At 45.0% G+C, this 25,902-nt stretch overlaps 1 protein-coding gene across 3 annotated transcripts in view; it reads left to right on the top strand.

Moving 5' to 3' along the window:
* LOC115416215 (neurofibromin) overlaps window positions 1–25,902 on the top strand; it is a 205,312-nt gene that overhangs the window by 51,731 nt on the left and 127,679 nt on the right. For 2 of the 3 annotated variants that reach the window (XM_030129958.1, XM_030129960.1), the window contains exons 17-22: window positions 11,007–11,253; window positions 11,771–11,844; window positions 17,901–17,984; window positions 20,185–20,574; window positions 22,779–22,918; window positions 24,847–24,969. In XM_030129958.1, coding sequence (XP_029985818.1) covers window positions 11,007–11,253; window positions 11,771–11,844; window positions 17,901–17,984; window positions 20,185–20,574; window positions 22,779–22,918; window positions 24,847–24,969 — 1,058 coding nt within the window. The remainder of the gene's footprint in view (window positions 1–11,006; window positions 11,254–11,770; window positions 11,845–17,900; window positions 17,985–20,184; window positions 20,575–22,778; window positions 22,919–24,846; window positions 24,970–25,902) is intronic. The other variant, XM_030129959.1, reaches the window with a different exon arrangement.

Raw genomic sequence — 25,902 nt, forward strand, 5'->3', positions numbered from 1 at the left:
AGTACTATCACAACTATAGGAGGACAGAACTGACACCTGCACTATTATAATACCGGTAATAGAAACCTGTACCATCCATGTAACTGTAATCAGTACTATCACAACTATAGGAGGACAGAACTGACACCTGCACTATTATAATACCGGTAATAGAAACCTGTACCATCCATGTAACTGTAATCAGTACTATCACAACTATAGGAGGACAGAACTGACACCTGCACTATTATAATACCAGTAATAGAAACCTGTACCATCCATGTAACTGTAATCAGTACTATCACAACTATAGGAGGACAGAACTGACACCTGCACTATTATAATACCAGTAATAGAAACCTGTACCATCCATGTAACTGTAATCAGTACTATCACAACTATAGGACAGAACTGACACCTCCACTATTATAATACCAGTAATAGAAACCTGTACCATCCATGTAACTGTAATCAGTACTATCACAACTATAGGAGGACAGAACTGACACCTGCACTATTATAATACCAGTAATAGAAACCTGTACCATCCATGTAACTGTAATCAGTACTACCACAACTATAGGAGGACAGAACTGACACCTGCACTATTATAATACCAGTAATAGAAACCTGTACCATCCATGTAACTGTAATCAGTACTACCACAACTATAGGAGGACAGAACTGACACCTGCACTATTATAATACCAGTAATAGAAACCTGTACCATCCATGTAACTGTAATCAGTACTATCACAACTATAGGAGGACAGAACTGACACCTGCTCTATTATAATACCAGTAATAGAAACCTGTACCATCCATGTAACTGTAATCAGTACTATCACAACTATAGGAGGACAGAACTGACACCTGCACTATTATAATACCAGTAATAGAAACCTGTACCATCCATGTAACTGTAATCAGTACTATCACAACTATAGGAGGACAGAACTGACACCTGCACTATTATAATACCAGTAATAGAAACCTGTACCATCCATGTAACTGTAATCAGTACTATCACAACTATAGGAGGACAGAACTGACACCTGCACTATTATAATACCAGTAATAGAAACCTGTACCATCCATGTAACTGTAATCAGTACTATCACAACTATAGGAGGACAGAACTGACACCTGCACTGTTATAATAACAGTTATAGAAACCTGTACCATCCATGTAACTGTAATCAGTACTACCACAACTATAGGAGGACAGAACTGACACCTGCACTATTATAATACCAGTAATAGAAACCTGTACCATCCATGTACTGTAATCAGTACTATCACAACTATAGGAGGACAGAACTGACACCTGCACTATTATAATACCAGTAATAGAAACCTGTACCATCCATGTAACTGTAATCAGTACTATCACAACTATAGGAGGACAGAACTGACACCTGCACTATTATAATACCAGTAATAGAAACCTGTACCATCCATGTAACTGTAATCAGTACTATCACAACTATAGGAGGACAGAACTGACACCTGCACTGTTATAATACCAGTTATAGAAACCTGTACCATCCATGTAACTGTAATCAGTACTACCACAACTATAGGAGGACAGAACTGACACCTGCACTATTATAATACCAGTAATAGAAACCTGTACCATCCATGTAACTGTAATCAGTACTACCACAACTATAGGAGGACAGAACTGACACCTGCACTATTATAATACCAGTAATAGAAACCTGTACCATCCATGTAACTGTAATCAGTACTATCACAACTATAGGAGGACAGAACTGACACCTGCACTATTATAATAGCAGTAATAGAAACCTGTACCATCCATGTAACTGTAATCAGTACTATCACAACTATAGGAGGACAGAACTGACACCTGCACTATTATAATACCAGTAATAGAAACCTGTACCATCCATGTAACTGTAATCAGTACTATCACAACTATAGGAGGACAGAACTGACACCTGCACTATTATAATACCAGTAATAGAAACCTGTACCATCCATGTAACTGTAATCAGTACTATCACAACTATAGGAGGACAGAACTGACACCTGCACTATTATAATACCAGTAATAGAAACCTGTACCATCCATGTAACTGTAATCAGTACTATCACAACTATAGGAGGACAGAACTGACACCTCCACTATTATAATAGCAGTAATAGAAACCTGTACCATCCATGTAACTGTAATCAGTACTATCACAACTATAGGAGGACAGAACTGACACTGCACTATTATAATACCGGTAATAGAAACCTGTACCATCCATGTAACTGTAATCAGTACTATCACAACTATAGGAGGACAGAACTGACACTGCACTATTATAATACCGGTAATAGAAACCTGTACCATCCATGTAACTGTAATCAGTACTATCACAACTATAGGAGGACAGAACTGACACCTGCACTATTATAATACCAGTAATAGAAACCTGTACCATCCATGTAACTGTAATCAGTACTATCACAACTATAGGAGGACAGAACTGACACTGCACTATTATAATACCGGTAATAGAAACCTGTACCATCCATGTAACTGTAATCAGTACTACCACAACTATAGGAGGACAGAACTGACACCTGCACTATTATAATACCAGTAATAGAAACCTGTACCATCCATGTAACTGTAATCAGTACTATCACAACTATAGGAGGACAGAACTGACACCTGCACTATTATAATACCGGTAATAGAAACCTGTACCATCCATGTAACTGTAATCAGTACTATCACAACTATAGGAGGACAGAACTGACACTGCACTATTATAATACCAGTAATAGAAACCTGTACCATCCATGTAACTGTAATCAGTACTATCACAACTATATGGATAAATGAATGATGATGATGAAGGCAGGAGAAAAGAAGAGGAGGAGAGAGGAGGTCAGACAGGGGGAGGTCAGACAGGAGGTCATACAGGAGGAGGTCAGACAGGAGGACATACAGGAGGAGGTCAGACAGGAGGTCATACAGGAGGAGGTCAGACAGGAGGTCATACAGGAGGTCATACAGGAGGAGGTCAGACAGGAGGTCATACAGGAGGTCATACAGGAGGAGGACAGACAGGAGGTCATACAGGAGGAGGTCAGACAGGAGGTCATACAGGAGGAGGTCAGACAGGAGGTCATACAGGAGGAGGTCAGACAGGAGGTCATACAGGAGGAGGTCAGACAGGAGGTCATACAGGAGGAGGTCAGACAGGAGGTCATAAAGGAGGAGGACATACAGGAGGTCATACAGGAGGAGGACATACAGGAGGTCATACAGGAGGAGGACAGACAGGAGGTCATACAGGAGGAGGTCAGACAGGAGGTCAGACAGGAGGAGGACAGACAGGAGGTCATACAGGAGGTCAGACAGGAGGTCATACAGGAGGAGGACAGACAGGAGGTCATACAGGAGGAGGACAGACAGGAGGTCATACAGGAGGACAGACAGGAGGTCATACAGGAGGAGGACAGACAGGAGGTCATACAGGAGGTCAGACAGGAGGTCATACAGGAGGAGGACATACAGGAGGTCAGACAGGAGGTCATACAGGAGGAGGTCATACAGGAGGTCATACAGGAGGTCATACAGGAGGAGGTCAGACAGGAGGTCAGACAGGAGGTCAGACAGGAGGTCATACGGGAGGTCATACAGGAGGAGGTCAGACAGGAGGTCATACAGGAGGTCATACAGGAGGAGGACATACAGGAGGTCATACAGGAGGTCATACAGGAGGAGGACAGACAGGAGGTCAGACAGGAGGTCAGACAGGAGGTCATACAGGAGGTCATACAGGAGGAGGACAGACAGGAGGTCATACAGGAGGAGGTCATACAGGAGGTCATACAGGAGGGGGTCAGACAGGAGGTCAGACAGGAGGTCATACAGGAGGAGGTCATACAGGAGGAGGTCATACAGGAGGTCAGACAGGAGGTCAGACAGGAGGTCATACAGGAGGTCAGACAGGAGGTCAGACAGGAGGAGGACAGACAGGAGGTCAGACAGGAGGTCATACAGGAGGGGGTCAGACAGGAGGTCAGACAGGAGGTCATACAGGAGGAGGTCATACAGGAGGTCAGACAGGAGGTCAGACAGGAGGAGGACAGACAGGAGGTCATACAGGAGGTCAGACAGGAGGTCATACAGGAGGAGGACATACAGGAGGTCAGACAGGAGGTCATACAGGAGGAGGTCATACAGGAGGTCATACAGGAGGTCATACAGGAGGAGGTCAGACAGGAGGTCAGACAGGAGGTCATACAGGAGGTCATACGGGAGGTCATACAGGAGGAGGTCAGACAGGAGGTCATACAGGAGGTCATACAGGAGGAGGACATACAGGAGGTCATACAGGAGGTCATACAGGAGGAGGACAGACAGGAGGTCAGACAGGAGGTCAGACAGGAGGTCAGACAGGAGGTCATACAGGAGGAGGACAGACAGGAGGTCATACAGGAGGAGGTCATACAGGAGGTCAGACAGGAGGTCATACAGGAGGGGGTCAGACAGGAGGTCAGACAGGAGGTCATACAGGAGGAGGTCAGACAGGAGGTCAGACAGGAGGAGGACAGACAGGAGGAGGACAGACAGGAGGTCATACAGGAGGTCAGACAGGAGGTCATACAGGAGGAGGACAGACAGGAGGTCAGACAGGAGGTCATACAGGAGGGGGTCAGACAGGAGGTCATACAGGAGGAGGTCATACAGGAGGAGGTCATACAGGAGGTCAGACAGGAGGTCAGACAGGAGGAGGTCATACAGGAGGTCATACAGGAGGTCAGACAGGAGGTCAGACAGGAGGAGGTCATACAGGAGGAGGTCATACAGGAGGAGGTCATACAGGAGGTCATACAGGAGGAGGTCAGACAGGAGGTCATACAGGAGGAGGACATACAGGAGGTCATACAGGAGGAGGTCATACAGGAGGTCAGACAGGAGGTCAGACAGGAGGAGGACAGACAGGAGGTCATACAGGAGGTCAGACAGGAGGTCATACAGGAGGAGGACAGACAGGAGGTCATACAGGAGGAGGACAGACAGGAGGTCATACAGGAGGTCATACAGGAGGTCAGACAGGAGGTCATACAGGAGGAGGACATACAGGAGGTCAGACAGGAGGTCAGACAGGAGGTCATACAGGAGGTCATACAGGAGGAGGTCAGACAGGAGGTCAGACAGGAGGTCATACGGGAGGAGGTCATACAGGAGGTCATACAGGAGGAGGTCAGACAGGAGGTCATACAGGAGGTCATACAGGAGGAGGACATACAGGAGGTCATACAGGAGGAGGACAGACAGGAGGTCATACAGGAGGAGGACAGACAGGAGGTCATACAGGAGGACAGACAGGAGGTCAGACAGGAGGTCAGACAGGAGGAGGACAGACAGGAGGTCAGACAGGAGGTCATACAGGAGGAGGACAGACAGGAGGTCATACAGGAGGAGGACAGACAGGAGGTCATACAGGAGGACAGACAGGAGGTCATACAGGAGGAGGACAGACAGGAGGTCATACAGGAGGTCAGACAGGAGGTCATACAGGAGGAGGACATACAGGAGGTCAGACAGGAGGTCATACAGGAGGAGGTCATACAGGAGGTCATACAGGAGGTCATACAGGAGGAGGTCAGACAGGAGGTCAGACAGGAGGTCATACGGGAGGTCATACAGGAGGAGGTCAGACAGGAGGTCATACAGGAGGTCATACAGGAGGAGGACATACAGGAGGTCATACAGGAGGTCATACAGGAGGAGGACAGACAGGAGGTCAGACAGGAGGTCATACAGGAGGAGGTCAGACAGGAGGTCATACAGGAGGTCATACAGGAGGAGGTCATACAGGAGGTCATACAGGAGGAGGTCAGACAGGAGGTCATACAGGAGGAGGTCAGACAAGAGGTCATACAGGAGGTCATACAGGAGGAGGTCAGACAGGAGGTCATACAGGAGGTCATACAGGAGGAGGACAGACAGGAGGTCATACAGGAGGAGGTCATACAGGAGGTCAGACAGGAGGTCATACAGGAGGGGGTCAGACAGGAGGTCATACAGGAGGAGGTCATACAGGAGGTCAGACAGGAGGTCAGACAGGAGGAGGACAGACAGGAGGTCATACAGGAGGTCAGACAGGAGGTCATACAGGAGGAGGACAGACAGGAGGTCATACAGGAGGAGGACAGACAGGAGGTCATACAGGAGGACAGACAGGAGGTCATACAGGAGGTCAGACAGGAGGTCATACAGGAGGAGGACTTACAGGAGGTCAGACAGGAGGTCATACAGGAGGTCATACAGGAGGAGGACATACAGGAGGTCATACAGGAGGTCATACAGGAGGAGGACAGACAGGAGGTCATACAGGAGGAGGTCAGACAGGAGGTCATACAGGAGGTCATACAGGAGGAGGTCATACAGGAGGTCATACAGGAGGAGGTCAGACAGGAGGTCATACAGGAGGAGGTCATACAGGAGGTCATACAGGAGGAGGTCAGACAGGAGGTCATACAGGAGGTCATACAGGAGGAGGACAGACAGGAGGTCATACAGGAGGAGGTCATACAGGAGGTCAGACAGGAGGTCATACAGGAGGGGGTCAGACAGGAGGTCAGACAGGAGGTCATACAGGAGGAGGTCATACAGGAGGAGGTCATACAGGAGGTCAGACAGGAGGTCAGACAGGAGGAGGACAGACAGGAGGTCATACAGGAGGTCAGACAGGAGGTCATACAGGAGGAGGACAGACAGGAGGTCATACAGGAGGTCAGACAGGAGGTCATACAGGAGGAGGACAGACAGGAGGTCATACAGGAGGTCAGACAGGAGGTCATACAGGAGGTCAGAAAGGAGGTCATACAGGAGGAGGACATACAGGAGGTCAGACAGGAGGTCATACAGGAGGAGGTCATACAGGAGGTCATACAGGAGGTCATACAGGAGGAGGTCAGACAGGAGGTCATACAGGAGGTCATACAGGAGGAGGACAGACAGGAGGTCATACAGGAGGACAGACAGGAGGTCAGACAGGAGGTCAGACAGGAGGAGGACAGACAGGAGGTCATACAGGAGGTCAGACAGGAGGTCATACAGGAGGAGGACAGACAGGAGGTCATACAGGAGGAGGACAGACAGGAGGTCATACAGGAGGACAGACAGGAGGCCATACAGGAGGAGGACAGACAGGAGGTCATACAGGAGGTCAGACAGGAGGTCATACAGGAGGAGGACATACAGGAGGTCAGACAGGAGGTCATACAGGAGGAGGTCATACAGGAGGTCATACAGGAGGTCATACAGGAGGAGGTCAGACAGGAGGTCAGACAGGAGGTCATACGGGAGGTCATACAGGAGGAGGTCAGACAGGAGGTCATACAGGAGGTCATACAGGAGGAGGACATACAGGAGGTCATACAGGAGGTCATACAGGAGGAGGACAGACAGGAGGTCAGACAGGAGGTCATACAGGAGGAGGTCAGACAGGAGGTCATACAGGAGGTCATACAGGAGGAGGTCATACAGGAGGTCATACAGGAGGAGGTCAGACAGGAGGTCATACAGGAGGAGGTCAGACAAGAGGTCATACAGGAGGTCATACAGGAGGAGGTCAGACAGGAGGTCATACAGGAGGTCATACAGGAGGAGGACAGACAGGAGGTCATACAGGAGGAGGTCATACAGGAGGTCAGACAGGAGGTCATACAGGAGGGGGTCAGACAGGAGGTCAGACAGGAGGTCATACAGGAGGAGGTCATACAGGAGGTCAGACAGGAGCTCAGACAGGAGGAGGACAGACAGGAGGTCATACAGGAGGTCAGACAGGAGGTCATACAGGAGGAGGACAGACAGGAGGTCATACAGGAGGAGGACAGACAGGAGGTCATACAGGAGGACAGACAGGAGGTCATACAGGAGGTCAGACAGGAGGTCATACAGGAGGAGGACTTACAGGAGGTCATACAGGAGGTCATACAGGAGGAGGACATACAGGAGGTCATACAGGAGGAGGACAGACAGGAGGTCATACAGGAGGAGGTCAGACAGGAGGTCATACAGGAGGTCATACAGGAGGAGGTCATACAGGAGGTCATACAGGAGGAGGTCAGACAGGAGGTCATACAGGAGGAGGTCAGACAGGAGGTCATACAGGAGGTCATACAGGAGGAGGTCATACAGGAGGTCATACAGGAGGAGGTCATACAGGAGGTCATACAGGAGGAGGACAGACAGGAGGTCATACAGGAGGAGGTCAGACAGGAGGTCATACAGGAGGTCATACAGGAGGAGGTCATACAGGAGGTCATACAGGAGGAGGACAGACAGGAGGTCATACAGGAGGAGGTCAGACAGGAGGTCATACAGGAGGTCATACAGGAGGAGGTCATACAGGAGGTCATACAGGAGGAGGTCAGACAGGAGGTCATACAGGAGGAGGTCAGACAAGAGGTCATACAGGAGGTCATACAGGAGGAGGTCAGACAGGAGGTCATACAGGAGGTCATACAGGAGGAGGACAGACAGGAGGTCATACAGGAGGAGGTCATACAGGAGGTCAGACAGGAGGTCATACAGGAGGGGGTCAGACAGGAGGTCAGACAGGAGGTCATACAGGAGGAGGTCATACAGGAGGAGGTCATACAGGAGGTCAGACAGGAGGTCAGACAGGAGGAGGACAGACAGGAGGTCATACAGGAGGTCAGACAGGAGGTCATACAGGAGGAGGACAGACAGGAGGTCAGACAGGAGGTCAGACAGGAGGTCAGACAGGAGGAGGACAGACAGGAGGTCATACAGGAGGTCAGACAGGAGGTCATACAGGAGGAGGTCATACAGGAGGTCAGACAGGAGGTCAGACAGGAGGAGGACAGACAGGAGGTCATACAGGAGGTCAGACAGGAGGTCATACAGGAGGAGGACAGACAGGAGGTCATACAGGAGGAGGACAGACAGGAGGTCATACAGGAGGACAGACAGGAGGTCATACAGGAGGTCAGACAGGAGGTCATACAGGAGGAGGACTTACAGGAGGTCAGACAGGAAGTCATACAGGAGGTCATACAGGAGGAGGACATACAGGAGGTCATACAGGAGGTCATACAGGAGGAGGACAGACAGGAGGTCATACAGGAGGAGGTCAGACAGGAGGTCATACAGGAGGTCATACAGGAGGAGGTCATACAGGAGGTCATACAGGAGGAGGTCAGACAGGAGGTCATACAGGAGGAGGTCAGACAAGAGGTCATACAGGAGGTCATACAGGAGGAGGTCAGACAGGAGGTCATACAGGAGGTCATACAGAAGGAGGACAGACAGGAGGTCATACAGGAGGAGGTCATACAGGAGGTCAGACAGGAGGTCATACAGGAGGGGGTCAGACAGGAGGTCATACAGGAGGAGGTCATACAGGAGGAGGTCATACAGGAGGTCAGACAGGAGGTCATACAGGAGGAGGTCAGACAAGAGGTCATACAGGAGGTCATACAGGAGGAGGTCAGACAGGAGGTCATACAGGAGGTCATACAGGAGGAGGACAGACAGGAGGTCATACAGGAGGAGGTCATACAGGAGGTCAGACAGGAGGTCATACAGGAGGGGGTCAGACAGGAGGTCAGACAGGAGGTCATACAGGAGGAGGTCATACAGGAGGAGGTCATACAGGAGGTCAGACAGGAGGTCAGACAGGAGGAGGACAGACAGGAGGTCATACAGGAGGTCAGACAGGAGGTCATACAGGAGGAGGACAGACAGGAGGTCATACAGGAGGTCAGACAGGAGGTCATACAGGAGGAGGACAGACAGGAGGTCATACAGGAGGTCAGACAGGAGGTCATACAGGAGGTCAGACAGGAGGTCATACAGGAGGAGGACATACAGGAGGTCAGACAGGAGGTCATACAGGAGGAGGTCATACAGGAGGTCATACAGGAGGTCATACAGGAGGAGGTCAGACAGGAGGTCATACAGGAGGAGGTCATACAGGAGGTCATACAGGAGGTCAGACAGGAGGTCAGACAGGAGGAATACAGACAGGAGGTCATACAGGAGGAGGACAGACAGGAGGTCAGACAGGAGGAGGACAGACAGGAGGTCATACAGGAGGTCGTACAGGAGGACATACAGGAGGTTATACAGGAGGATAGACAGGAGGTCATACAGGAGGAGGACAGACAGGAGGTCAGACAGGAGGTCATACAGGAGGAGGACAGACAGGAGGTCATACAGGAGGAGGTCATACAGGAGGAGGACAGACAGGAGGTCATACAGGAGGAGGTCATACAGGAGGAGGTCATACAGGAGGAGGACAGACAGGAGGTCATACAGGAGGAGGTCATACAGGAGGACAGACAGGAGGACATACAGGAGGTCATACAGGAGGACAGACAGGAGGTCATACAGGAGGACGACAGACAGGAGGTCATACAGGAGGAGGACAGACAGGAGGTCATACAGGAGGTCATACAGGAGGTCAGACAGGAGGTCATACAGGAGGAGGTCATACAGGAGGTCATACAGGAGGACATACAGGAGGTCATACAGGAGGACAGACAGGAGGTCATACAGGAGGAGGACAGACAGGAGGTCAGACAGGAGGAGGACAGACAGGAGGTCATACAGGAGGAGGACAGACAGGAGGTCATACAGGAGGAGGTCAGACAGGAGGTCAGACAGGAGGTCATACAGGAGGACAGACAGGAGGTCATACAGGAGGTCATACAGGAGGAGGACAGACAGGAGGTCATACAGGAGGAGGTCATACAGGAGGTCAGACAGGAGGTCAGACAGGAGGACATACAGGAGGAGGTCAGACAGGAGGTCAGACAGGAGGTCAGACAGAAGGAGGTCAGACAGGAGGTCAGACAGGAGGTCATACAGGAGGTCATATAGGAGGACAGACAGGAGGTCATACAGGAGGTCATACAGGAGGTCATACAGGAGGAGGACAGACAGGAGGTCAGACAGCACCTCCTCTCTGCTCCAGACCTTGGAGGTGTCTGAACCGTGTGTGACCTGGTGTGTGCAGGAGTCTGCCACCATGGGCGGTGGGATTCCCATCTGTCGACAGGCGCAGACAAAGCTGGAGGTTTCCCTCTACATGTTCCTGTGGAGTCCGGACACCGAGGCGGTGCTGGTGGCCATGTCCTGTTTCCGACACCTCTGTGAGGAGGCGGACATCCGCAGCGCCGCTGACGAGGTGCCAGTTCAGACCATCCTGCCCAACTACGCCACCTTCAGTGAACTGGCCTCTGTCAGCAACATGATGGGCACAGGTGAGGAGTACAGCAGTCTCCCACTCTGCATTAGTGACATTTTTATTCCTTTTTGATTGAAAATGTTCAGTTTAATTTGAAGCTCAGTAAAGCAGGTTTACTCATCTAGTTTGTGTTTTTGTAAATGTATAGTATTGATGTAGGTTTTATTCCAGATGGACTGTGACATTCTGGGTGAGTTATCACACACTGGCTGAGCCCAGATTCAAACCTTCCAGTTTATAAAACAACCTTTGATAAAACACAATGTCAGTGTATTCAATATCGACTGATACTGATGGGGTTTTGTTTTGTAATAAGGGGTTTTACTTAGAAACACAGTTCCTAAAGGTTGAGTATAAAACTGCTGTAATGTTCAAAGTCAGGCATGTCTGTGATGTATGTGTTACACAAGGGTCTGTTCCACTTGATCATCTCTCAGTGGGGTTGTATTTCCACTAGTTAGTTTACGTTCAGCATTTCTTGCAGCTGCAGAGGCCTTAAATCTCCATTAATGCTGTGGATCTTCTTTTCATAGGCCGCTCCACTTTGCAGAAGAGGGTCATGGCCTTGCTGAGGAGGATAGAGCATCCCACACCAGGAAACATAGAGGCAAGAATTCTGTCCAATTCCAGGGTTTTTCACTGTTCATTGTTGTTTATCATGACACAGAATGTGACAGTCATAGTTAGAAGACACCTCCAGCACAGACGTCACAGGCACCGGTCAGTAGGTCAACATGACACTGAAATAACCCAATTATTGACTAAAACTGTATTTTTAAATGATGTGCACATGTTGAAGTTTTAATAGTCAGACTAACACACTCAGAAGATGCGATTGAAAGTTGATCTCCTCCTGCATATAGATACAGACCTGATCAAAATCTTAAGACCAGTTGAAAAATAGCTAGAATTTAGCTTTTGCACATTTGGATCTTAATGAGGTTTTAAGTAGAGCTACAATATACAAAAGCAAGAAGGGGAAGTGAGACAAAAAGCACTTTGAAAAAGTCATTTATTGAAAACAACAAGTAAACTGAAATAGGCTGTTTATCAGCTGATCAAAAGTTTAAGACCATCACTCAAAAAATTACAAAAAACTCTCCAAACCAGAACAAAAAATGTTCTCAGTAGGACTCAGTAATGAGTAGCTCCACCGTTCTTGTTAATCACTTCAAAAATTCGTTTGGGCATGCTTGTGACAGTTTGAGTTTGATGCTTTAATTTATTTATTTTATATTATTATATTATATTGATTTTTAGGGGTGCCAGCCAGGTCTCTCTCCTGACATATAAGATGTTAGGTTAGTCAGTTTAAGTCAGTCTTTTGCTTGAGTCTCAAACCACACAAAGGATGTGAGTTTTAGTTAAACTCACACCCCACACATTAAATGACAAAGAAAATAAAGCACACTTTTAAACCATTTCAAATTCAAAATCATGTATTAAACAATGATTATAAAAAAATTCACACAAATTCAAACCCACAGTTGCCCCCCCAAAGTCCAAACTCAACAAAATCCACCAACCAAGCAAAATTTCAAACTTAAATCTTCCACCATTTCACAGTCTCTTGAAAGAAGAAAGTAACAAAAAAAAAAACAGTTCAGTCCATTTAAACAAAAAATTCCATTCCGGGTTTTCCAGTTTATCAAAAAGGAAAAAAACAAATTCAGTTCACTTCAGTTCGTTTGTAAAAAAAAAAACAAAACAGGCGCACAGTTCAGTTCAAGGCCTTTTTAAAAAAAAAAAAAACAGAAAGCAGAAAAAAAAACCTTAATTTACTCACAGCCCTCCAAGGGTCACAGTCAGTCAGTCCGTCAGTCAGTCCAGTCCAGTTAGTCGGTAATCCGGTCCGGGTTATTGCTACTGGTTTGCGGGGATGAGAGGATGACTGTCTTGCTGCAGTGGCTGGATGATTATGATGAACCAGAGGGAGAAAACGGACGGAGATGAATAGAGTTGGTAACGGGATTAACTGCCGTACTTTTCTTCTACTAACGAGCTGTCGCTCCGACGCTTCCATGCCGACTTGTCCACGAACGCACCGCCGCACCCCCCGAATGCGGATATGGGGGGGTATTTAAAAACTGCCGCCAACTTCGGGTGAATCAGGTGTTGATGCCGTGGTGACAATTTCCGGGGTGGATCCGGATGCTAACAGACATGTTGCAGGGGGTGTGTGTGTTTGGGGCAACTTCCAGGTTGTCACACTCCCTCCCCCCTGAGAGAAGCCTGACGTACGGGGGTGATAGTACGGAGGGCTTTAAGGTGCTCACTGTCCTCCTTTCACACCCTGCCATTTTGTATTTGGGGTAAAGAACCCAGGGAAGTCCTCTTCATCATTGTCTTCATGAAAGAGTTCGAGGATCCCATTTGTTTCCAGTCCAGCTCTGCTGAAGTGGGTAGTATGGCTCAAGCTGGGCCACATTTACAACACGGAGGTCCTGTCCTGTGTCCTCCAGGATAACCTCCAAGTTAAGAGGTCCAATTCTCCTGGTCACCCAATATGGACCTTTCCACCGTGGAGCTAGTTTTGCTGAAAATGACTGATCAGCTTTGGAATAAGGGTGAGTATGTAGCCAGACACGATCATTATCAGTGAAATTTCCATCTCGTCTCCCTTTATCATAATTTTGTTTCTGCCTTTTTCTTGCTTTTTCCAGGTTCCCTTTCACCAATTTCTGAAACTGAGCTACTCCAAGCATCTCCCGGGGTGCATGTATTGCATGTTGGTGGAGTTTGGAGTTGATGCCGTGGTGACAATTTCCGGGGTGGATCCGGATGCTAACAGGCATGTTACAGGGGGTGTGTGTGTGTTTGGGGCAACTTCCAGGTTGTCACAATGCGAGTGTTTCCAGGAGGCTGGTGGGAACATTGCTCCAAGTGGTGAAGATGGCTTCACGAAGGGCATCAACTGTGTGGAACTGATGGCCATTTTTATAAACTTCCCTTGCCATCCATCCCCAAATGTTCTCTATGGGATTTAAATCAGGGGAACATGCGGGATGGTCCAAAAGAGTGATGTTCTTCTCCCTGAAGAAGTCCTTGGTCAAGCGAGCATTGTGAACTGCAGCGTTGTCCTGTTTTTAAACCCAGCTGTTCCCACACAGACCAGGGCCCTCAGTCATGAGGGATGCCCGCTGCAACATCTGCACGTAACCGGCCGCCGTTTGACCACCCTGCGCCACCTGAAGCTCCAGTGTTCCACTGAATGAAAAAGCACCCCAGATCATGATGGACCCCCTCCACTGTGCCGGGTAGAAAACATCTCAGGTGGGATCTCCTTGTCATGCCAGTAACGTTGGAAGCCATCTGGACCGTCAAGGTTCCATTTTTTCTCATCAGAGAATAAAACTTTTTTCCACCTTTCACTGTCCCATGTTTGATGCTCCTGGCAAAGTCTAAACGGGCAGTTTTGTGGCGTTGGAGGAGACGAGGTCTTTGAATTGTTTTTTTTGTTTTTGAAACCCTTTTCCCGCAGATGCCGTCTGATGGTTATTGCGCTGCAGTCGGCACCAGTAAGGGCCTTCATTTGGGTGGAGGACCGCCCTGTGTGTTGACGGACAGTCAGTCGGATCCTCCGGCTCAGCGCAGGTGTCATTTTTTTGGGTCTACCACTTGACTTTTTTGTTCCATAATGCTCAGGATCTGTCCAAAAATGTAGAATGACTGTCTTACTGCGTCCAACCTCAGCAGCAATGGCACGCTGCCAGAGGCCTCGCTTATGCAGCTGGACGATCCGACCACGTTCAAGAAGAGAAAGCTTCTGAGCTTTAGCCATCAGGAGGGCATGACCGTGTGAATGCCCGACAGAAAATGAGAATTTGGAGCAGATTTTGGCTTTTATAGCCTGCGGTCTTAAACTTTTGATCAGCTGATAAACAGCCTATTTCAGTTTACTTGTTGTTTTCAATAAATGACTTTTTCAAAGTGCTTTTTGTCTCACTCCCCCTTCTTGCTTTTGTATATTGTAGCTCTACTTAAAACCTCATTAAGATCCAAATGTGCAAAAGGTAAATTCTAGCTATTTTTCAACTGGTCTTAAGATTTTGATCAGATCTGTATCTCTCTCTCTCTCTCTCTCTATATATATATATATATATATATATATATATATATATATATATATATATATACAGTACAGGCCAAAAGTTTGGAGACACCTTCTCATTCTTCACATTTTCTTTATTTTCATGACTATTTCATTGTAGATTCTCACTGAAGGCATCAAAACTATGAATGAACACATGTGGAATTATGTACTTAACAAAAAAAGGTGAAATAACTGAAAACATCTCTTATATTCTAGTTTCTTCAAAGTATCCACCCTTAGCTCTGATGACTGCCTTGCACACTCTTGCCATTCTCTTGATGAGCTTCCAGAGGTAGTCACCTGAAATGGTTTCCTAACAGTCTTGAAGAAGTTCCCACAGATGCTTAGCACTTGTTGGCCCTTTTGCCTTCACTCTGCGGTCCAGCTCACCCCAAACCATCTCGATCGGGTTCAGGTCCGGTGACTGTGGAGGCCAGGTCATCTGGCGCAGCACTCCATCACTCTCCTTCTTGGTCAAATATCCCTCACACAGCCTGGAGGTGTGTTTGGGGTCATTGTCCTGTTGAAACATAAATGATGGTCCAACTAAACGCAGACCGGATGGAATGGCATGTCACTTCAGGATGCTGTGGTAGCCATGCTGATTCAGGTTGCCTTCAATCTTGAATAAATCCCCAACAGCGTCACCAGCAAAGCACCCCCACACCATCACACCTCCCCCTCCATGCTTCACGGGGGGAACCAGGCATGTAGCATCCATCCGTTCACCTTTTCTGCGTCGCACAAAGACACGGCGGTTGGATCCAAAGATCTGAAATTTGGACTCAACAGACCAAAGCACAGATTTCCACTGGTCTAATGTCCATTCCTTGGGTTTCTTGGCCCAAATAAATCTTTTGTGTTTGTTGCCTCTCCTGAGCAGTGGTTTCCTAGCAGCTGTTTGACCATGAAGGCCTGATTCACGCAGTCTCCTCTTAACAGTTGTTGTAGAGATGTGTCTGCTGCTAGAGCTCTGTGTGGTATTCATCTGGTCTCTAATCTGAGCTGCTGTTAATTTGCGATTTCTGAGGCTGGTGACTCAGATGAACTTATCTTCAGCATCAGAGGTGACTCTTGGTCTTCCTTTCCTGGGGCGGTCCTCATGTGAGCCAGTTTGGTTGGAGCGCTTGATGGTTTTTGCGACTGCACTTGGGGACACATTCAAAGTTTTTGCAATTTTCCGGACATTTCTTAAAGTAATGATGGCCACTCGTTTCTCTTTACTTAGCTGCTTGGTTCTCGCCATAATATGCATTCTAACAGTTGTCCAATAGGGCTGTCAGCTGTGTATTAACCTGACTTCTGCACAACACAACTGATGGTCCCAACCCCATCAATAAGGCAAGAAATTCCACTAAGTAACCCTGATAAGGCACAGCTATGAAGTGGAAACCATGTCAGGTGACTACCTCTTGAAGCTCATCGAGAGAATGCCAAGAGTGTGCAAAGCAGTCATCAGAGCTAAGGGTGGCTACTTTGAAGGAACTAGAATATAAAACATGTTTTCAGTTATTTCACCTTTTTTTGTTAAGTACATAATTCCACATGTGTTCATTCATAGTTTTGATGCCTTCAGTGAGAATCTACAATGTAAATAGTCATGAAAATAAAGAAAATGTGCGGAATGAGAAGGTGTGTCCAAACTTTTGGCCTGTACTGTATATATATGACTGGAACAGGACCAGGGGTTCTGCTCACGCACTAGAGTTCTGTGAAAAATCTTGAACTGGAAGTCGAACACGATTTGGGTTGCTAAGTTGCCAGCTCCACTTTTGTTGTGGTTTTAGTCTGTGATGTCATAGGTCAACTGGAAATGGCCCAGTACTAACAAGATGAAAGAGTGCATGTCACCACGTATCATATTATGATTTTGACAGTAAGTCAGTTACACTCCTGTGCATGTACACTAGGACAAAGGCAGTGGTCTGATAAAACAGCAGTTAAAATGAACATGTGACCAACAGACACATTTAAGTAGCTTTCGTGACATGTCCACTAAAACAGTTCAGTCAGCAGAACATTTGAAAACATCCGCTCTCTCCTCTTCAGTCTATAATAGTCTACAGTTATGGAAAAAATTCTTAGACCATCCTTGTTTTTTTCAGTTTCTTGTTCATTTTAATGCCTGGTCCAACTAAAGGTCCATTTGTTTGGACAAATATAATGAGAACAACAAAAACAACTCATAGTAGGTTAATTTAACAGCTGATATCTATCCATTTAACATGTTTTCTGGATAAAAACCCAAATCCCTTCAGTTCTTCCATCAGTATCTGTGTCATTGTACTGATAAAAACAGTGCTTTTATTCATTCCATGTTTTCTTTTGTCTGTTTTAGTCACATGGTACACACAGGAGTTAGGACTGGATTGCATAACCATTGTTTTGGATGACTTTTGATGGTCTAATAATTTTTTCCACGACTGTACATTAGATTGCATAAAGGCCACAGCTGCTTTCAACTCTGCAGTCGTGTGTTTGTTCACCAGAGGCTAAACAGGATAAATACCTTTTTGTTTTTCTGTGTTATCTGTATTTACTGTTAATGGCTGTTCATGTGGGTTCTCTAGGCGTGGGAGGACACATATGCCAAATGGGACCAGGCCACCAAACAGATTCTGAACTTCCCCAAAAACAAAGCAGATGATGGGCAGGTAAGACCTTTACAAATGACGCACCTCAGTGGCTCACCTGGTAGACTGCACAGCCAGTCTGACTCCTGATCCGTGTCCTTTATCATTTAACTAATACAGTCTAAACAAGAAAAGCACTCAGAGAGGGCAGACCTCCGCCAAGACAGATCTGCCTCCCATGCAAGCCCCCCCCCCACCCCACCCCCGATCGCCACCAAAATGTAATCATTTGTTCCTTGTGCCAGTATCAACATTTCCTGAGTTATCTTGCTAACAAACAAACACGCACGTATGCATGCACACAAACACACAAAGCAAAGTGATCACAAAACCTCCTGGTGGAGGTAATAACCACAGAACGTATGTGTTTAACCAGGCTCAGTTTCTGGACTACTGCTCTGATGTCAGAGACGTTACTCCAACTGGCCTGGTGGGGGTGCCATAGTACTGCATTTGATTGAATAGTGGCTCAGAAATATTATTGGACAGGACTTTAAATGTCTGGATAGTTACTCTGTTTCCTATGGCTGAATGTAAACATCCTGTCTATTCCCCAATCTGATTCATACCCATACTGGGGGGGTGGGGGTGGGGGGGTGGGGGGGGTGTTCTAATCATGCTTGTCTGTAAAAACCTACAGGTGCAGACAGACTGAACAAACACTATTTAATATGAACATTTGGGTTTGTCCTGTGGTTTGTGGGTCCTTCCAGAACATTCTCCAGATCTACATCTTCAAATGGATCCAGATTCTGGACATTCTTTGTTCCAGTCACTGACAGATAGTGCACATTTGAATATTTTGATGGTTTTCTTGGAAAAGAAGGCAGCTGCATGTCAATATGGATCACCATGAATTAGTTCTTGATCTGGAAGACCATGTAGAACGGAGAGCGTAGTTTTATTTCTAAATCCCCCATATTTAATGCTTGTTCCTGACCTCAGTTTTGAACATAGTAACTTCAGGTTTTTTACCTCACCGGCTGATGAGCTGTTGTGAAGGCAGTGTCTGGTATCACCTTCTTCATAGAACTTCAGCAATGAAACTACTGATCAGATTCATTTCACATTCTAAATGTATCTTCCTTTGGACAATGTCGACAAAGTTTGTTCATAGTTTTCAGAAATTTGGAGTTTTTGAATTTTTGTCAAATTTTTGAAATAAAAATGTGCTTTTACTTATAATGGTCCATATTTTGATGGTTTATAACATGTAAACGATTAGAGATATCAATATACAGTACTGTGGCAACGACTATGGGTTTGTCTATTACCACAGAGCCAATCAGTGCCCTCGTTATATCATGTCTACACTGGTAACGTGTTACATCCCGAAAAGTACCAAGGCAGTCACACAGCAAGTAGGTCAGTTTTATCAGCGGAGCTATGGCTCACTTGATAATGTATCTGACTGCAACGCGGAAGACTCAGGTTCAATTCCCTGTTGAAGTAGCTTTTTTTTTTTTTTTCCTTTTTTCCTGAAAATTTTCAAATGGAGGGTGGGGGGTCTGTACGGCGCCGGTAGGTAAATCCAACTTTAATATAAATCAGCCACTAAGACAACATTCAGAATGCAGCATTCAGACCACATCACTCAATACATAGAACTGACACAGAACTGAAAAGTCACATGGCACATCTGACATGTAGCTCCGCCCCCCTCCTCCAGCCTCACTGACGGCACAGAGCAAAGAACTCCATAAAACAACATACAGAGTATTTAGAACAATGATTCGTATTCTATACTGTATTCTATCACTAATTAGTGGTTTCTTCCATCAGTTGCCACAGTACTGTGGTAGAAAAATGAACTCAAGTATACTCCATATATGACCACAGTACTGTGGCAACAAGAGGACAGTGAGTTCATGGAACAATATCTGTGATTGGCTCTGGGACAAATGCTAACATTTGATTGGCTCTGTGGTAATAGACAAACCCATATTTCATGCCACAGTTGCCTTAATATTTTATCCAGTAGCTTTTTGCACATGCCTACATTTTCAGTATTTTGTGTGATATTATTGTGCAGTTTTTTTGCACCAAGTGTTTTTGCTGCTAAAGTGATTTTCATAGTTCCTGTGACAGTGACAATATAGATCTATTCTATTCTATTCTATTCTATTCTATTCTATTCTATTCTATTCTATTCTATTCTGTTCTATGGGTTAGTCTATTCTATGTTCTGTGTGTCACTAACTCTCCCGGTGTCCTCTTACAGCAGGAGTGGATCAACATGACCGGCTTCCTGTGCGCTCTGGGCGGGGTTTGTCTGCAGCAGCGCAGCACCCCCGGCCCGGCCACCTACAGCCCACCCATGGGCCCCATGGCCGAGCGGAAACACTCCATGATCTCCATGGGTCCCTGTGAGGCGCCGAACGCCGTGAGCTCGGCCGCCTCCTGCTCCTCGTCGGCCTCCAGCGAGACGCCCGTCAGCCGCTTCCTGGACAGGCTGCTGTCCCTGCTGGTGTGCGGACACGACCGCGTCGGCCTCCACGTCCGCACCAACGTCAAAGACCTGCTGGGACTGGAGCTAAGCCCCGCCCTCTACCCCATGCTCTTCAACAAACTGAGGAACAGCATCGGCAAATTCTTCGACACACAGGGACCAGTGAGTGCAAACGGGACATATTCTACTTATGAAATACTCACTAGTTTTTATTTTTCTTTAGTCTGTCAGTTTGCTTTTGATATTAGCTCAATTTTGGTTTTATATTATCTTGCAGAGTTGACTAGATTGAGTATATGTTTTGGTTTTTCGAGGTTCTAGTTATTATCAAAGCCTTGATTTATAGATGCTGAAAAGAATGGAAGACTGAGTTTCTAAAAGCAGTCTATGGTTTGTGAAATTGGAATTGTGAGTTGTCTGTGTCATGTGCATTTTAATGGCCTGAGTCCCAGTGTAAAAATAGTATTTTACAGAGAGGTGCATGATGGTTTTTTTTTGTTGCATTAATGAAGTTTCTAGTGATTCTTTAGTGATGTCTGTTAGCATTAGCTGTGGTTTTGAAATGTTCTTTAATTACTACTAATTAGTGCTTTATTTTTATGTAAACTTTAAGTTCAATCAATCAAATTTTATTCATATAGCACCAAATCATAACAAAAGTTGTCTCATGACACTTTACATGTAAAGCCGGTCAAAACCAGACTCTAAGCCAATTTCCAGAAACCCAACAGAATCCTCCAGAAGTAAACACTGGGTGACAGTGGAAGGAAAAAGTTCTTTAACGGGCAGAAACCCTGACCCTGTCTCCTTAAGGATGGACGTCTGCCTTGACCAGTTTGGGTGAAAGAGAGAGGGTAAAGGAAGAGATAAAGAGAGAGAGACACATGGATGCACTGCAGACTGAACTTGAACCGTTAAAAAGTAGATCATCTGCTGCGAGGATAATTACCAATAGGTAGAACAAATGTCCATAACTGTTAATACTACCACAAATAGTACTAAAAGTGGATATAGTGGATATAAGTTTTGCTTTTTATTTCAGCAGAATTTAAATAGTGTTATTATATTTTGAGGAATTGACCACTTCTGTTTAGTTTTTAGTTCACAGGCTGATAGGCCATGAGTTACTGTGAAGGTTCTGTGTCTGCCATCATCATCATCATCATCATCACCGTTTTTGTCGTCTTCATCGTCGTCTTTCCTATCAATTTCTTGAAACATCTTCTTCTCTGAAACTACTAGTCATTTCACATTTTTTACGTAGCTTTCTTGGGACAATGTCTACAAAGTTTATTCACAGTTTTGAGAAATTTTGAGTTTTTGAATTTTTGATGAATGTTTTAAATAAAAATGTGCCATTATTAATGACTTATAACATGTAAATGGTTACAGATATCAATATAGTTCCTATTAATCACTGACAAGAAGTCGTATATGGACTTTGACTGAATTAGTGAAGGTCCCGCCCACTTCTATTGGGAGATTGATCTGCATCCAGACCACAGGACTGAAACATACGAGGGCTGTTCAATAAGTTCATGGCCTCACCCAGAAATACTGGTTGTTATAATACAGGATGTTGCATTCTTTCGTGATGGGATAGTGATGCTTGAACATTGATGGACCAAGTGCATTGCTGTAAATGGAGATTATGTTGAAAAATAAAATATAAATTATCAGTCTGTGTTGTTCTGTTCTGGATGAGGCCATGAACTTATTGAACGGCCCTCGTAGAACAGACCCTGACAGCCTCCCACATTCAACTGGGGGTTGATTCAGATAGAACATGACTCTGAGATACAGGGACGTTATTTTTATTTAGCTTTATTTTTGTTTCATTTGGAAGTTTTAGGCTGAAAAAAGCAAGATGAAAGAATGCCTCATCATCAAATGTGATATACGCAGCCAGTGTTTATTCAATCTCCCATATTGTGGAATGACATTTTATTCATGCACAATATGAACCAAAGTCATGTACTGACCACAGAGCGAATCCAGGAGGATAATGCAATGACCGTGATTTTTACCTGCATTTTCAAGTTTGCCTTGTAATTTAAATTTATATATATATATATATATATATATATATATATATTTTTTTTTTTTTTCCCCTTTAAATTCATTCTTTTCTTTAACAATTGTAACTTTGGTTCACACATTAGTCCTGGTCTATAAAATGGATGAGATTATCAGATCAAGCAGCCGTTTGTGTGTCATTATTGAACTGACTTCATATTAGAAGCCCATAAAATACAGAGCATTTAATGGTCCTGTAGTATTTTTTGATGTACCATTTTATTGCAGGTGCGCGTGTGTCTAAATGTGTTTATGTCTGTAATACACTCGGCTGTGGTCCTGTGTTCCAGGTTCCTATTAACGACACTAACACCCAGTTTGTGGAGCAGACCATTGCAATCATGAAGAACCTGCTGGACAACCACACAGAGGGCAGCTCTGAACACCTGGGACAGGCCAGCATCGAGACCATGATGCTCAACCTGGTCAGGTCAGTTCAGCTCCTGTTCACATCTGACGAATGGACATGGAATCATCAGCAGCTTTGGGGTTCAATCCTAGAAATTTATACTTTCTGTTCAGCCATGCAGCGTAACAGCCACCAAGATACCAAACACACATTTTTTAACCTGCCTTTCATTTTTTACTCTGTTTTATTGCTTGTTTTATACTCTCCTGTTTTACTGTTTTACTGTACGGTGACCTTGAGTGCCAAGAAAGGCGCCTATAAATAAAATGTATTATTATTATAGTCTGAGTTTAGTCTTTGACACCCTTAACGTACACCATATATCCCACAATCCCACGGTTTGAAATCAGTACATAGAAGGGAATCGTACCCCGTAGATTCTGCTGTTTCCTTGCACCACAGAACCCGCAGTCAGGGAAAACCTGGAAGGTACCTGGAATTTAAACATATTATTTCCTGATCTGGAAAAGAAATTAAATTATGGAATTCTTTTTTTTTTTTTTTAAATCTGTAATGAAATCCACCAAATAAGCGTCTAAGCTTTGCATCTTCAGAAAAGGCCACATGAAGTGAAAGGATAGAAGCTCATAACTTCCTCTAGGGTTCTGCAGAGTTGCGGTGCTGGGAGGGTTGTTGTTATTTACAGTGTTTCTTACGTGTGCTTGAATTTCAGTGTTGTGTTTTCAATGTCTGAAAAGTGCTTGAAAGTGCTTGAATTTATAACTGTAATGTGACTTATTTATTTATTTTTAATATTAACTCTGCCAGGTTAGATGCCAAGCCAAAGCTACTTACAGAGAGGTGATACATTTAGAAAAATAAAACTTTATATTAAAAAAGAAAATTGCTGGGTGTTCTCAGGTCGACTCCAGGTACTTTTTTATCTTAATCTGTGGCTTGGTGCGAGTGTGTCTGACGAACACAAAGTGGTTTCCCTTTTTTTGGTTAAAACTTTGTGTTATTCCATTTCTAAACTTTTTGCTATTATGAAACAGAATTTTTTTTATGAAAAAGATAATCCAGAGTATATGCATTCCCATAGATATGTATTTTAGCCCAGTGGTATTGTGCTGTGCTGGAAAATTTTCAGAATGACCCTTCAAAGTGCTTGAAAAGTGCTTAAATCTGACCTTGAAAAGTGTTTATGAACCCTGTATTTAACTAAAAACAATGTAGAAGCTCAAATAGATGTGCCATTACATTGAGTAAGCAATCCTGAGGAACAAGAAATATTTACTTGAAGTCCTTTTTTGGTTAGTTATGTTAGTTAGTTTTTGGTCGGTTAGTGCCTTTTTGGTTAGTTATGTTAGTTAGTTTTTGGTCGGTTAGTCCCTTTTTGGTTAGTTATGTACATTTGTAATGTAATTTTCCCAGTGCCTGTGAAGTCTTTTTTATAATTTAAGGACCTGGATTTGAAGTGATAATAAATATAAACAACTGTCACTGAGAGGAAAAGTAAATTCTGTAGAATTTTTATGCTGTAGTTAATTGATGTGCAGTTCTGGCCATCTGCTTAAAGGTTGTGGATGGTGATGGAATTTATGTCCTCCATGCTTGGAAAGTCATGGAAAAGATGTATAGAGTCTGTATATACTGTCTATGTACAGTACATATATATATGTACTGTACATAGTATATATGTACAGTGAATGTGATGTGGAGTCTGAGAACAGGTTTTTGGTTTGTGTGCTCTGATCTGCTGCAGGAGACAGAGGACTGGATCTCACATGTAGTTTTTTGTAATAGTACTAGCTATTGTTAACCAGGTATGTGTTAGTTAGTATTGTCTTTATGCTTTTTTAACATTGTGAGGTGACACAGTGCAGTGTAATGTTATATTTAATGCATCTGTTGGTGAATATACAGTACGAGCAGATGAAATCCTCCCTGACTCCTTAGCTTTGCTCCCACATCTGCACACTACAGCGTTTTGGTCTGTCTGCCTTCAGGTATGTGCGCATTCTGGGCAACGTGGTCCATGCCATCCAGATCAAAACCAAACTGTGCCAGCTGGTGGAGGTGATGATGGAGAGACGGGACGACCTGTCCTTCTGCCAGGAGATGAAGTTCAGGTCAGCACACACACACACACACACACACACACACACACACACCCACACACACACACACACACTTAGATCTGTGTATTGCTTATTTGTCTAATACTCTGAACTTAAAAACTGAACTGTGGATGAACTGCAACCGTTGGATCAGTTTGGTTTCCACGTGGATGCTGCGTCTCAGTCTTATAATAGAGGGAAAAACCCTAGATACTCAGGAGGCAAAAGTGGAAGGAAAACATAACTTTTAACAGCATTAAACATAATCAGAGAAACATAAATTAAAACTGAAACAAACATATTAGATTCAACTTGTGATTAATAGTGGAAATAATTCACTTCCTAAAAACAAAGCATAGTTATGTACAGGGGTTGGACAAAATAATGGAAACACCTTCACCTCAAGATGATAATGCCCCAATCCATACAGCTAGAACTGTTCAAGAATGGCATGAGGAACATTCTAATGAAGCTGAACATCTCGTATGGCCGGCACAGTCCCCAGACCTCAACATTATTGAGCATTTATGGTCAGTTTTAGAGATTCAAGTAAGACGTGGATTTCCACCGCCGTCGTCTCTAAAAGAGTTGGAGGGTATTCTAACTGAAGAATGGCTTAAAATTCCTTTGGAAACAATTCACAAGTTGTATGAATCAATACCTCGGAGAATTGAGGCTGTAATTGCCGCAAAAGGTGGACCTACACCATATTAAATTATATTTTGTTGATTTTTTAAGGTGTTTCCATTATTTTGTCCAACCCCTGTATAGTACAAAATGTAACCTTTTAATGAGTTCAGTTAGCGGATCTTTGATAATGACATTTTATAAAACTCAGTTTTGTATTTGTGTGTGTTCAAGGGGACTTTTAATGTCCTGAACATCACAGTTTACAACAGAAAAATGCCTCAATGCCATGTGTGACCTTTGTTTGTCCTAACCCTA

Source organism: Sphaeramia orbicularis, unplaced genomic scaffold, assembly GCF_902148855.1.
Source record: "Sphaeramia orbicularis unplaced genomic scaffold, fSphaOr1.1, whole genome shotgun sequence".
Classification (NCBI taxonomy): Eukaryota; Metazoa; Chordata; class Actinopteri; order Kurtiformes; family Apogonidae; genus Sphaeramia; species Sphaeramia orbicularis.